This window comes from Hylobates moloch, unplaced genomic scaffold (genome assembly GCF_009828535.3).
Source record: "Hylobates moloch isolate HMO894 unplaced genomic scaffold, HMol_V3 SCAFFOLD_15, whole genome shotgun sequence".
Classification (NCBI taxonomy): Eukaryota; Metazoa; Chordata; class Mammalia; order Primates; family Hylobatidae; genus Hylobates; species Hylobates moloch.
The window spans coordinates 28,144,174-28,156,996 of NW_026652290.1; the positions used below are offsets into that span (position 1 = coordinate 28,144,174).

At 46.2% G+C, this 12,823-nt stretch overlaps 1 protein-coding gene across 7 annotated transcripts in view; it reads left to right on the forward strand.

Moving 5' to 3' along the window:
• USP39 (ubiquitin specific peptidase 39) overlaps positions 1-12,823 on the forward strand; it is a 59,257-nt gene that overhangs the window by 43,199 nt on the left and 3,235 nt on the right. For 5 of the 7 annotated variants that reach the window (XM_032178417.2, XM_032178414.2, XM_058428319.1 and 2 more), the window contains 3 exons: positions 2,877-3,012; positions 5,835-5,921; positions 6,664-7,185. In XM_032178417.2, coding sequence (XP_032034308.1) covers positions 2,877-3,012; positions 5,835-5,921; positions 6,664-6,711 — 271 coding nt within the window. In that variant the 3' untranslated portion in view covers positions 6,712-7,185. Of the gene's footprint in view, positions 1-2,876; positions 3,013-5,834; positions 5,922-6,663; positions 7,186-12,823 lie in introns of those variants that run through there. The other 2 variants (XM_032178413.2, XM_032178411.2) reach the window with 2 other exon arrangements.

A 12,823-nucleotide genomic window follows, 5' to 3' on the forward strand; every position in this document is an offset into this window, starting at 1 on the left:
GGCCGGGCAGAGGCGCTCCTCACTTCCCAGACGGGGCGGCCGGGCAGAGGCGCTCCTCACTTCTTCCCAGACGGGGTGGCCGGGCAGAGGCGCTCCTCACTTCCCAGTCGATGGGTGGCCGGGCAGAAGCGCTCCTCACCTCCTAGACGATGGGTGGCCGGGCAGAGGCGCTCCTCACCTCCCAGACGATGGGTGGCCGGGCAGAGGCGCTCCTCACCTCCCAGACGATGGGTGGCCGGGCAGAAGCGCTCCTCACTTCCCAGATGGGGAGGCCGGCAGAGGGGCGGCCGGGCAGAGACGCTCCCTACCTCCCAGACGGGGCGGCGGCCGGGCAGGGGCTGCAATCCTATCACCCTGGTAGGCCAAGGCAGGCGGCTGGGAGGCGGAGGCTGCCGCAAGCCCAGACCACGCCACCGCACTCCAGCCCGGGCAACACCGAGCACCGGGTGAGCGAGACTCCGTCTGTAGTCCCAGCACCCTGGGAGGCCGAGGCGGGCAGAGCGTTCGGGGTCAGGAGCTGGCGACTAGCGTGGCCAAGATGGCGAGCGGGCGCCGGCAGTCCCAGGCAGTCCGCGGCGCGGGGCAGCAGCGAGACGAGGAGATTGCTGCCCGGGCCACAGAGGGAAAGAAAAGAAAGAAAGAAAGAAAGAGAGGGAGGGAGGGAGGAAGGGAAAAGGATCTTTTTCATACCTGTCTTCTCCTATGTTTTATTCATAACACATCCTCTTTTTGTCAGAGAGTTATCAGACTTATGGTGATTAGGCACCCTCTGCTTATTTGGAGATAGAGATTTTTGAGGGCAGGTTTAAAGTTTCACTTTCAGGTAATTAGCCATTCTCTTAACTGGTCTGTTGCTGTGGTTGGGAGATGAGTATAGTTTGCTCTTTTAGGCTGGGCGCAGTGGCTCACATCTGTAATGTCATCACTTTGGGAGGCCGAGGTGGGAAAATTGCTTGAGCTCAGGAGTTTGAGACCTGCCTGGAAAACATAGCAAGACCTTGTCTCTACTAAAAAAAAAAAAAAAATGAATAGATCGCCCCTTTTCCTATTTACTAACACAAAATGATTAAATGTAGTATTTCTCTTTTGCCACATGGACAGTTTTGGTTCAGTCATGAAATCTTGAGTATAAAGACTTCTCTGGACCAGGCACGGTGGCTCACGCCTGTAATCCCAGCCCTTGGGGAGGCCGAGGTGGGCGGATCACGAGGTCAGATCGAGACCATCCTGGCTAACATGGTGAAACCCCGTCTCTACTAAAAATACAAAAAATTAGCCAGGCGTGGTGGCGGGCGCCTGTAGTCCTAGCTACTCAGGAGGCTGAGGCAGGAGAATGGCGTGAACCCGGGAGGCAGAGCTTGCAGTCAGCTGAGATAGCGCCATTGCACTCCAGCCTGGGCGACAGAGCGAGCCTGTGTCTCAAAAAAAAAAGGACTTCTCTGATACTCATTCAGACAAGTCTAGTCAGCTTTTGTTCAGGCTGAAGAGAAAATAAAACGAGAAGTCAGCTTTTAGCAGCAGGAAGGCAGGTTGGCTGTCTAGAGCTCACATGGACTCGGGGACTCATATCTTCTTTTTTTTTTTTTTTTTGGAGACGGAGTCTCGCTCTGTTGCCCAGGCTGGAGTGTGGTGGCATTATCTCGGCTCACTGCAACCTCCGCCTCCTGGGTTCAAGCAATTCTCCTGCCTCAGCCTCCCGAGTAGCTGGGACTACAGGTGCACGCCGCCACGCCCAGCTAATTTTTTGTTTTGTACTTTAGTAGAGGCAGGGTTTCACCATGTTACCCAGGCTGGTTTCGAACTCCTGAGCTCAGGCAGTCTGCCCGCCTCGGCCTCCCAAAGTGTTGGGATTACAGGCATGAGCCACTGTGCCTGGACTCCATTTTCTTAACAGTGAATATTTATTACAGTCTGACTGCATCATATATGGGACACTGTCAGTCTGTAGAAACAAATAGCTGTCACCAATACATAGAAAGCTACATGTAATAATTACAACAAAGTTGTATGTTTGTTTATTACCACATGGTTTACGTTTTAAACTCTGTAATTTTGAACAGTTAATATGTTCACAGTCTAACTTCAAAGGGAGTTATAAAACTGGACGTGACCACCATTGGCTGTTTCTTGTGAACTCTTCCAGTGATAACACGGTTTTGTTTCATGTAATGAGTGATAGCACATCAGACAACTTTTATGATGCAATGTCTTTTTTATTTTACCTTGTATTTTTTTTTATAAATATTTGTAGACTCCAAAATGATATATTTTTCCTAAAATTAAGTATTTAAAATAGTCTCTTAATATTCTTGTTAACTGTCTATATATTTTCCTTTTTAACTATTTGAAAGTTCTTCTTTTTGGGGGTTTTTTGAGACAGGGTCTCACTGTCGCCCAGGCTGGAGTGCAATAGTGTGGTCCTGGCTCACTTTAGCCGTAATCTCCTGGGCTCAAGTGATCCTCTCACCTCAGCCTCCTGAATAGCTAGGACCACATGCGTGTACCACCATGCCTGGCTAATTTTTTTTTTGTAGGGGTCTCACTACATTGCCCAGGCTGGCCTTGAACTCCTGGGCTCAAGCAGTCCTCCTACCTTGACCTCTCAAAGTGTTGGGATTATAGGTATGAGCCACTGCCTGTCATGCTTTTTTTTTTTTTTTTTTTTTTAATCATATGGGAAGCTGTGTAACCCTGTCATTCATTTTGGCATATTTTGTGAATTCCAACACACTTGGACCTTCTTGACTCTGCAGGCCTACCCAGAGCAAGGGTCCTAAAATAGGGCTGAACAACTTTGTGGTCCGTTTGTGTGGTACAGTTTCCTTAACCTCACAGCCTTTGTCTGATTATTCCGGCTTTATTTTCACCATTAACAGAAATGTGGATCTGAGAGAATACTTGTCTGAAGAAGTACAAGCAGTACACAAGAATACCACCTATGACCTCATTGCCAACATCGTGCATGATGGCAAGCCCTCTGAGGGCTCCTACCGGATCCACGTGCTTCATCATGTGAGTAGCTTGCTGACCGTCTCATGGCACAGAGTGGCAAAAACGGGTGTTTCTTTGGCATCTCAGAGGGCAGCTCCCTTCAGTTTGTCCTTGCTTGGCCTTGGCTTTGGGACTCTGCAAGTAATAGTGCTGTCAGTAGTTAGTTTAAGGCAGTGTTTCTCAATTTTGGCTACACATTGGACTCACCTTGGAAGCCTTTTTTTTTTTTTTTTTTGAGACAGGGTCTCGCTCTGTAGCCCAGGCTGGAGTGCAATGGCGTGATCTTGGCTCACTGCAATCTCCGCCTCCTGGGTTCAAGTAGTTCTCTGCCTTAGCCTCCCGAGTAGCTGGGATTATGGGATTACAGGTGCCCGTCACCATGCCCGGTTAATTTTTGTATTTTTAGTAGAGACGGGGTTTCACTATCTTGGCCAGGCTAGCCTTGAACTCCTGACCTTGTGATCCACCAGCCTCGGCCTCCCAAAGTGTTGGGATTACAGGTGTGAGCCACCGTGCCAACCAGGAGCTTTTTAAAATCCCAATGCCTGGCACCACACCAGGCCGGTTATAATAGCGGTTTTCAACTGGGGCAGAGGCCAGGGATGTTGGTATATGTTTTACAACACGAAGGACAGCCCCTGTTACAAAGAATTATCTGACCCTAAACATTAGTCAGCATTAAGGTTAAAGGCTCTCTGTTAGATTGTCTGGAGGTGGATGTCTTTTCTGTTTGATGTCTTTTCTGTTTTTCAAGTTAATTGAGATGGGGTTGTGCTATGATGCCCATGCTGGTCTCAAGCAATCCTCCTGCCTCAGCTTCTGAAACTGCTGGGATTATAGGTATGAGCCACCGTGCCTGGCTGGCATTTGATGTTTTGAAGTTCCCTGAGAGACCCTGATGTGCAGCCAAGGTTGAGAACCTCTGCCCTAGACTAGAGCCTTACCATCCAAAGTGGGATGCATCCTTGGACCAATAACATCAGCATCAGTCTTGTTAGAAATCAGCTTGTTAGAAATGCAGACCCTCAGGCCCCTCAAACCTACTACATCAGAACCTGGATTTTAACATGACCCTCTGATTTGTAAGAAATTAAAGTTTGTGAAGCACTGGCTTAGAGGCTCCCTTTCATCTTAAAAATGTTGTGAATTTGTCTCAAGTTGAAAACAGATAAAACATGTACTTGAGGTATATTTGATATCACAGATTATTAGCATAAATTGTTCTCATTTGGTTAGTCTCTTCTGGAACTGTGGGTTTAATCTTAACTAGCTTCTGTTTATCTAGTGCTTTACTGTGGTTAGGCAGTACGCCAGTTAATGTACATTAATCTCATTTCTTTCATTAAAACACACCTCCAAGACAGAGGTCAGTATCATCTTTTTTACAGAGGAGGAGACTTAGGCTCAGAGTTTCAGTAATTGACTTCAAGTCAGTAGAATTAGAATTTGAACCCAGGTACTCTGCTTCAAAGCCCATGTTCTTAACTCGTCCTTGAAGCAGGAATGGGAACTTGCTTATGTGATCCTGAGCTTTCCTTATGTTTCCTATATTCTCAACTATTGTAATATCCAGAGGATCTGGAATATTTATATTCTACAGTAGTGGTCTTTGGCATTTCTTAAAACTTTGGTTAAGGCAGGTGGGTGGCCAGAGGTGCCTCTGCCTTAATCTAGAAACATTTTTTCCTTGTTCATGGAAGCATGAAGTGAGATACGTTTTGCTGTATTTGTAGCACTGGTTTCTTAGGCCAAAGGAATCAGGTTAGTGTGATAGACAGTGTCCACCAAGGACACCTTTTCTTGATGACCCATTGCTTTTTTTTTTTTTTTTTTTAAGACAGTCTCACTCTATCACCCAGGCTAGAGTGCAGTGGCATTATCTTGGCTCACTGCAACCTCCACCTCCTGGGTTCAAGTGATTCTCCTGCCTCAGCCTCCCAAGTAGCTGGGACTTACAGGCACCTGCCACCACGCCTGGCTAATTTTTGTATTTTTGGTAGAGACGAGGTTTTACCGTGTTGGCCAGGCTGGTCTCAAACTCCTGATCTCAAGTGATCCGCCCGCCTTGGCCTCCCAAAATGCTGGGATTACAGGCGTGAGCCCCTGCGCCCAGCCAGGAATGTCCATATTTAGGTTCTCTCAGTGGTTGACACTGTGTACCTCATAAGTGAGAATGTCTAGTCTGTTATTTCTGAGCAGGAAGGAGACATCATAGGTGAGGATTAGACAGCTTCCTCTTTTCTCATCTTTAGTGTCCACTAAATTCCTTTTAAAAAGACGTACAGAAGTGTTTCAGACTCCATTGTACTTCAAGGGGCCAGGTGCAGTGGCTCATACCCATAATCCTAGCACTTTAGGAGGCTGAGGCGGGAGGATCTTTTGAGACCAAGAGTTTGCCTGGGCAACACAGTGGGACCCCATCTCTATTAAAAAAAATAGCCAGTTGTAGTGGCACACACCTGTAGTCCCAGCTACCTGGGAGGCTGAGGGGAGGATCGCTTGAGTCCAAAGGGTCAAGGCTGCAGTGAGTTGTGATTACACCGCTCCACTCCAGCCTGGGTGACAGAGTGAGACCCTGTCTCAAAAAAACAAAACAAACAACAAACAGAAAAACAGTACTTTAAAAAATTCCCAACAGGAATTGAGTTTGCCATGACTGACATACCAGAAGTCCTATTAATTGAATCATGCCCAGCAGAAGTCATGTACCCTCCTCTTTATGACTCTTGCTGGATGATGTCTAGTGGCTGTTCTAATTTTTCTAGTCTTGGCTATGATCCTTTCCTCCTACACCCCTTTGGTTTTAGAGAGCAGACTAACCCAGCTCTTCATACTTTCTGCAGGGGACAGGCAAATGGTATGAATTACAAGACCTCCAGGTGACTGACATCCTTCCCCAGATGATCACACTGTCAGAGGCTTACATTCAGGTGGGTTGGCCACAGGCTTAGTGAGCCACAAATAGGTGGGGTATGGGGCCAGTGAGAGGAGTGGGCCAAGGCAGGAAGAGGGATAGAGTTAGGACCTTGGTTGGAGGGCCTGGTACCTGTTGGGAAGTACTTAGGAGTGAGTTGGGGCCAGAATGTACGGCCCTGAAAGTCAAGCAGAGATTTTCAGAAAAGAAGTATAAGGAAGTGTAGAAAATGTATGAGTGAGCAAAGAAAGTTGTGATTATGGCCAGGTTAGTTTTGCAGAAGTGTGCGGCCTGGTTTCGAGGAGGAAGAACCTAGACTCATCAGGGAGGCTGGCTAGAAGTCAACCATGAAGTGCTCCCCAGAGCCCCAGGCAGCTTTGTGACCCCACAGCGCTTTCTACTTGACGTTTGTTTTAGTGCCGACCATATCGCTTTGCCTGTCTGTCCTCTCCATTGGATTGACCCGTGGAACACAGCATCTCTGTCTTCTCTTTATGTAACTGCCCTAGTACCTGGCAAAAGAAGGAAGATTGAGACAAAAGCCATAGCTTTGTAAGAAGAAAGTGATACCTCTCCTTCTAGAGATAACTTTTTTCTCCTCAGTGGCTGTAGCCACTGTAGCAGATTTCCAAATGGGGTATAGCAGATTTGTAAATGGGGTGACGAGTTGTCCATGGCCTGGCACAGAATAGGTTTTTGATAAGTGTCTGTTGACTGAATGCCTCCTAGACTTCAGTTTGTGTTTTCATTTCTTACAGATTTGGAAGAGGCGAGATAATGATGAAACCAACCAGCAGGGGGCTTGAAGGAGGCATCTAGGGCTTTGCTCCCAAGGGCTGTGGCTGATGATGGTAAATAAGAACACAGAAGCTGTAGCTGAACACAGGCTGGCTGGTGGGCTCCCTAGGCCAGCCCAGCTTGTATGGGTTCTGGCTACACCAGAGCACCAGGAGCCCACTTGCCTGGGATAGCCCCACACTGTCACTCAGCTGTTCTTTGATCATTTTTTTCTAGATTGATGCTCCTTTCTCCCATGCATTGAGCTCCCATCTAGCTTCAGCAGGGCAGAACCCTTCTCCAGATGTGTGTAACTTATGTCTGAGTATCTGGGAGTAGCTGAAGAACAGATAATTTCTTCCAAACATCAAGTCTTGGGATTCTTGGAGCAAGCAGAAAGCCAGTAACCTCGCTCTGTTAGAGGTGGAGGATTTTCCTATGGTTCCCCTCATTTCCTGATGTGTATTTTTAGATGGATTAAATATCCTCCTGTTTTTAAACCAGCCCCTTGTTTTATATCTTTTCCTTTGGTGGTTGGCTGAGGAAAATATTTTCCTTTTTAATCTTCACAAACTCTCTACCCTACAGTCTGACATCTGGTGGACATCACGTTCACCCTTTCCTGTCAGCTTGTGGGTGGTGTGTCAGTTAGGATGCATTTGTTTCTAAGTAAAAAAATACCTGAGTCAAGGGGATACATTATTATTGTGCTTAACTAGAAGGCCAGAGGTGGGCAGTTTCCGGCTGCAGTGCAGGAATGAGTAAGGGAAGAGGAAAGAAAGGAAATAGGAAGCGCTTCTCACTACAGTGCAATTCTGAGGTGGTCTCAGCCAGTCGAGTGTGGAGTCCCAGGGCAAAGATTCCCTGTCAGACAGTTCAGTAGAAATGGCTCCGATCAAGCTCAGTCATGGGCTCTAGCAGCCTAGAAGAAGGATGGCCTTGACATGAGCACTGTGGCAGGTCCAAAGATATGGGAAGCAGCTGGAGGCAGCCAGTCAGCCTCAGCAAGTTCTGTTGAAGGGAAACAGGAGCCCTGCACTCCTGTGGTGCCACCCTTTACCTGGACACAGCCCTGTCCTCACTTTCCTCTACCTCTCTGGAAACTCCAGTATTTCCTTAGGAGGCTTATCTCTTCTATCCAGCCATTAAATGTTGGGATTTCTCAAGATTCAGTCCTAGCGTCACTCTTCTTGCTGTTTACTTTTTCCCTAGGCCATTTCAGCTATGCAGTTTTATGGAAATGACTCATAAACACATCTTAATCCCAGATTTTTCTAAACTCTTGAACTTCGCTCCGTTGCCCAGGCTGGAATGCAGCGGCACAATCTTGGTTCACTGCAACCTCCACCTCCCAGGTTCAAGTGATTTCCGGCTAATTATTTTATTTTATTTTATTTTATTTTATTTTATTTTATTTTTTTATTTTATTTTATGTTATGTTATGTTATTTTATTTATGTTATTTTTGAGATGGAGTCTTGCTCTGTCACCCAGGCTAGAGTGCAGTGGCGTGATATCAGCTCACTGTAACCTCTGCCTGCTGGGTTCAAGTGATTCTCCTGCCTCAGCCTCGTGAGTAGCTGGGATTATAGGTGCCCACTACCGTGCCCAGCTAATTTTTGTATTTTTTGTAGAGACGGGGTTTCGTCATGTTGGCCAGGCTGGTCTCGAACTCCTGACCTCAAGTGATCCACCCGCCTCAGCCTCCCAAAGTGTTGGGATTACAGGTGTGAGCCATGGTGCCTGGCCCTATTTTTGGGTGTTTTAAAGTAAACTCAGACTTAACATTGTTTAGAATGGAGCTTGCCAGGTGTGGTGGCTCCTGCCTGTAATCCTAACACTTCGGGAGGTTGAGGTGGAAGAATTGTTTGTGGCCAGGAGTTCAAGACTAGCCTGGCCAACATAGCGAGACCCCATTTCTACAATAACAACAACAAAAGTTAGCCAGGCATGGTGGTGTGTGCCTGTAGTTCCACCTATTTGGGAGGCTGAGGCAGGAAGATCCTTTGAGCGCAGGATTTGAGGCTGCAGTGAACCATGATTGCACCACTGCACTCCAGCCTCGGCAACAGAGCAAGACCTTGTCATTACAAAAAAGAAAAAAGTTGAGCTTGTGAATTTCCCTTTTTTTTTTTTTTTTTGAGGCGGAGTCTCACTCTGTCGTCCAGGCTGGAGTGCAGTGGTGCGATCTCAGCTCACTGCCAACCTCTGCCTCCCGGACTCAAGTGATTCTCCTGCCACAGCCTTCCGAGTAGGTGGGGCTACAGATGTGCACCCCACACCCGGCTAATTTTTGTATTTTTAGTAGAGATGGGGTTTCACCATGTTGGTCAGGCTGGTCTCGAACTCCTGACCTCAAGTGATCCGTCGACCTCCGCCTCCCAAAGTGTTGGGATTACAGGCATGAGCCACCGTGCCCTGCCATGAGTTTCCCTTTCAAACTTGGCTATTTTTGAGGTGAAGATTATACTATTTATCCAGTTAGAGAAATTCATGTATAATAATCTGTTCAGGGAAAGTTTAATTTCAATAATTGTTAACTACAACGGGTTTGTAGTAACGGGATTAGTTAGTAACAAGTAAAGAATGTAGGAATAACAGATACAAAGAGCCTCCACTACCTCTGGGGCTGACAGTGTCCAAAGCTGAGATCCAGACCTTGCTAAAAATATGCCCTCTGAACCTCGTTAAAAATCTGCTTTGTAGTGTGCTCAGGAAAGCTGTACACAGGTGTCTCCCTGGAGGCCTCTGCTACAAAACTGTCCAGGGAGGAGAGAGTGCCAGGTGGAGCTACTGGGTGCCCATGCTGCGCAAATGTATATATGGTCTCCAAAAGCCAAGAAAAACCTATCAAATATTGTGCGTGCGTGCATGCGTGTGTGTGTGTGTGTGTGTGTGTGTGTGTGTGTGAGGTAGTATGAGGTACAGCCACCTGTCTTACCTTGGAGAGGATATTTTGACATAACTCTATACTGTTGACTTCCGAGAAATGTCTCTGAGATGGCAGGCCCCTGAATTGTTTTTGGGTTTAACTCCCAACTTCTTATTTATGTCTTACTAAGGCATCTAAAGCGCTTGGTACTTTCTGCTCATCAGATCCAACAGCATAGTGTCATCACTATAGTGGACTAGTGTGATATTTTGTGGATTGTCAAGATGATGAAGATCTCTGTGAACTGTATTATGCTAGAGAGCAGAACTGACATAGTCCGGAGGTAACACTGTGAAGGTGTACTGTTGGCCCTGCCAGGTAAAAGCAAACTACTTCTGGTGATCCTTATAAATTGGTATGGAGAAATACCAATTTGATTCTAACTTGGTAGCTCCATACCAAGTGCCAAGAGCTGTTGTGTATGAGTAAAGATGCTACATCTGGCCCTGGGCATGGTAGCTTACAGATGTAATCCCAGCAGTTTTGGAAGCCAGGGCAGGAGGATTGGTTGAGCCCAGGAGTTCAAGACCAGCCTGGGCAACAAAGTGAGACCCCGTCCCTACAAAAAAAAATTAGCTGGGCATGGTGGCATGCACCTGTGGTCCCAGCTACGTGGGAGGCAGGAGGATCACTTGAGTCAAGGCTGCAGTGAGCTGAGTTTGAGCTCTGGGTAACAGAGCAAGACACTGTCTCAAAAAAAAAAAAAAAAAAAGATACATCTGGGACAGTAGCTTCAGTTGGAGTCACTCTGATTAAGTTTATGATAGTCCACGGTCATTCTCCAAGATCCATCAGACTTCTGCACAGGCCCTTTGCCACTATCATTTTAGTCGAAGCTATTGCCAGTTTCTGTTTGCAGTGGTCTCAATAGGTCTCTCCACATTTCTTTGCCTCCTACCCCCAGTTTATCCATGCTTTAGTCAGAGTAATCTTTTAAAACACAAACCTGAGTCATTTCTCTCCCATACTCTGATCTATGCTTAAAGACACTTCACTGGCTCTTAGGATAGTAAATGAAATCCTCAGCTGCTAGCCTAATTTATCAGGAAGTTTCTGTTTTTTTTTTTTTTTTTTTTTTGAGAGACAGGATCTGGCACTGTTGCCCAGGCTGGAGTGTAGTGGCATGATCTTGGCTTACTGCAATCTCTGCCTCCTGGGCTTAAGCCATCCTCCCACCTCAGCCTCCTGAGTAGCTGGGCCCACAGGCTTGCACCACTACACTGGGCTAATTGTTTTGATTTTTTTTGTAGTAATGGTGTTTCACCATGTTGCCCAGACTGGCCTCAAACTTCTGAGCTCAAGTGATCTGCCCGCCTCGGCCTCCTAAAGTATTGAGATTACAGGCATGAGCCACCACGCCTGGCCCCTGCTTGTTCTTGAGCCCAGGCTCAGGCTCACTGAGCTTCATTCTATTGCTCAGATGTACCACATGACATGAGGCCTCTGTACTACCTGCTTCCTCTGTGAGGGATGCTCGTTCTTTCCCTTTTAATTCTTTCTCCTCCATGACCTCTCATACCCTTAATACCCTGTGTATCTCTAATTGATAGCCCTTATTGCACCTGAAAAATTTGTTTTTTCTGTGATTCTTTGATTAAGGCCTATTTTTCCAACTAAACTCTCAAGTTACAAAGGATAGATAGAAACTTTTGTGCCCAGCCCTAGGGAAATGCTTGGCACTTAGAAGTCAATCACCCGTTTTTTTTTTTTTTTTTTGAGACAGAGTTTTGCTCTTGTTGCCCAGGCTGGAGTGCAATGGCATGATCTCAGCTCACCGCAACCCCTGCCTCCTGGGTTCAAGCAATTCTCCTGCCTCAGCTTCCTGGGTAGCTGGGATTACAGGCATGTGCCACCACGTCCGGCTAATTTTGTATTTTTAGTAGAGATGGGGTTTCTCCATGTTGGTCAGGCTGGTCTTGAACTCTAGACCTCAGGCGTTCTGCCCGCCTCAGCCTCCCAAAGTGCTGGGATTACAGGCATGAGCCACCGTGCCCGGCCAGTCACCCATATTTTTTGAGTAAATGCTTTAGTACTTAGCCTGTGTTCTCTGTGTTGTCCTTTTGCACAAATGATTTTATCTCTTTATACCCTTCCAAGATGGTGAAAATAGGTATTATCACTTAAAAGTTTAGGGACTATTTCTTGGAGCTGACTGTCATATCCTGTGTGATCTCAAGGTCCTTTGTGGGTGACACATGGCTTGCTTCCACCACTGCTGTCTGGGCTGGGTGCCTGGCCTGCATATCTTCAAAGCTGATCCCAGCATGCCCTTCCTCTTTTGGAGACCTCAAGGTCTGGCCAAAGTTTGAACCATACATGGAGAAGAAGTGGAATTCAATTCATATTTTCTTAGCATGACCCCACAGCCAGAAATCACAGAGGAAAAGATAGATATGGAAAAAATACCCCAGATATATGATAGAGAAAAATTTACAATATATAGGACAGTAAATAAATGAATATACCTAGTTTATTTTTACTGGTAAAACAATAATAAAAAGAAACCTAAACAGAAAATTGGGCAAAAAACCCAAGTAGGCATTTCACAAAAGATGAAATATAAATGGCCAATAAACATGTGAAAAGGTGTTTATTTGGTAACTAAAGAAATGCAAATTCGAACAACCATGAGACATCGTTTAAAAATATTTTAGATTAGCGGGAAATAAAAAAGGAACAAAACCAAACCAAACCAAAACAAAACAAATATTTTGGATAGACCAGGCTCAGTGGCTCACACCTGTAATCCCAGCATTTTGGGAGGCCAAGGCTGGTGGATCATCTGAGGTCAGGAGTTTGAGAACAGCCTGGACAACATGGTGAAACCCCGTCTCTACTAAAAATGCAAAAATTAGCCAGGCATGGTAGCACGCTCCTGTAATCCCAGCTACTCTGGAGGCTGAGGCAAGAGAATTGCTTGAACCTGGGAGGCAGAGGCTGCAGTGAGCCGAGATTGTGCCACTGCACTCCAGCCTGTATACATAAATATATATATATTTTTGGATTAGCAAAGTTTGAAAGATTGTTAATACCCCAGTTTGGTGAGAGTGGAAAGAGGCATTTGTTTTCTGTCGGGATAGAAATTGGTACGGCTGACACAGAGGCCCAGATTGATAATCCAGCCTCTGTTAAAAGTAAAGGTGTCCCCCAAATTTCATGTCTTGGAATTGATTCTAAGAAGATAGTCAGACAAACAAAGATGTAAGTGCA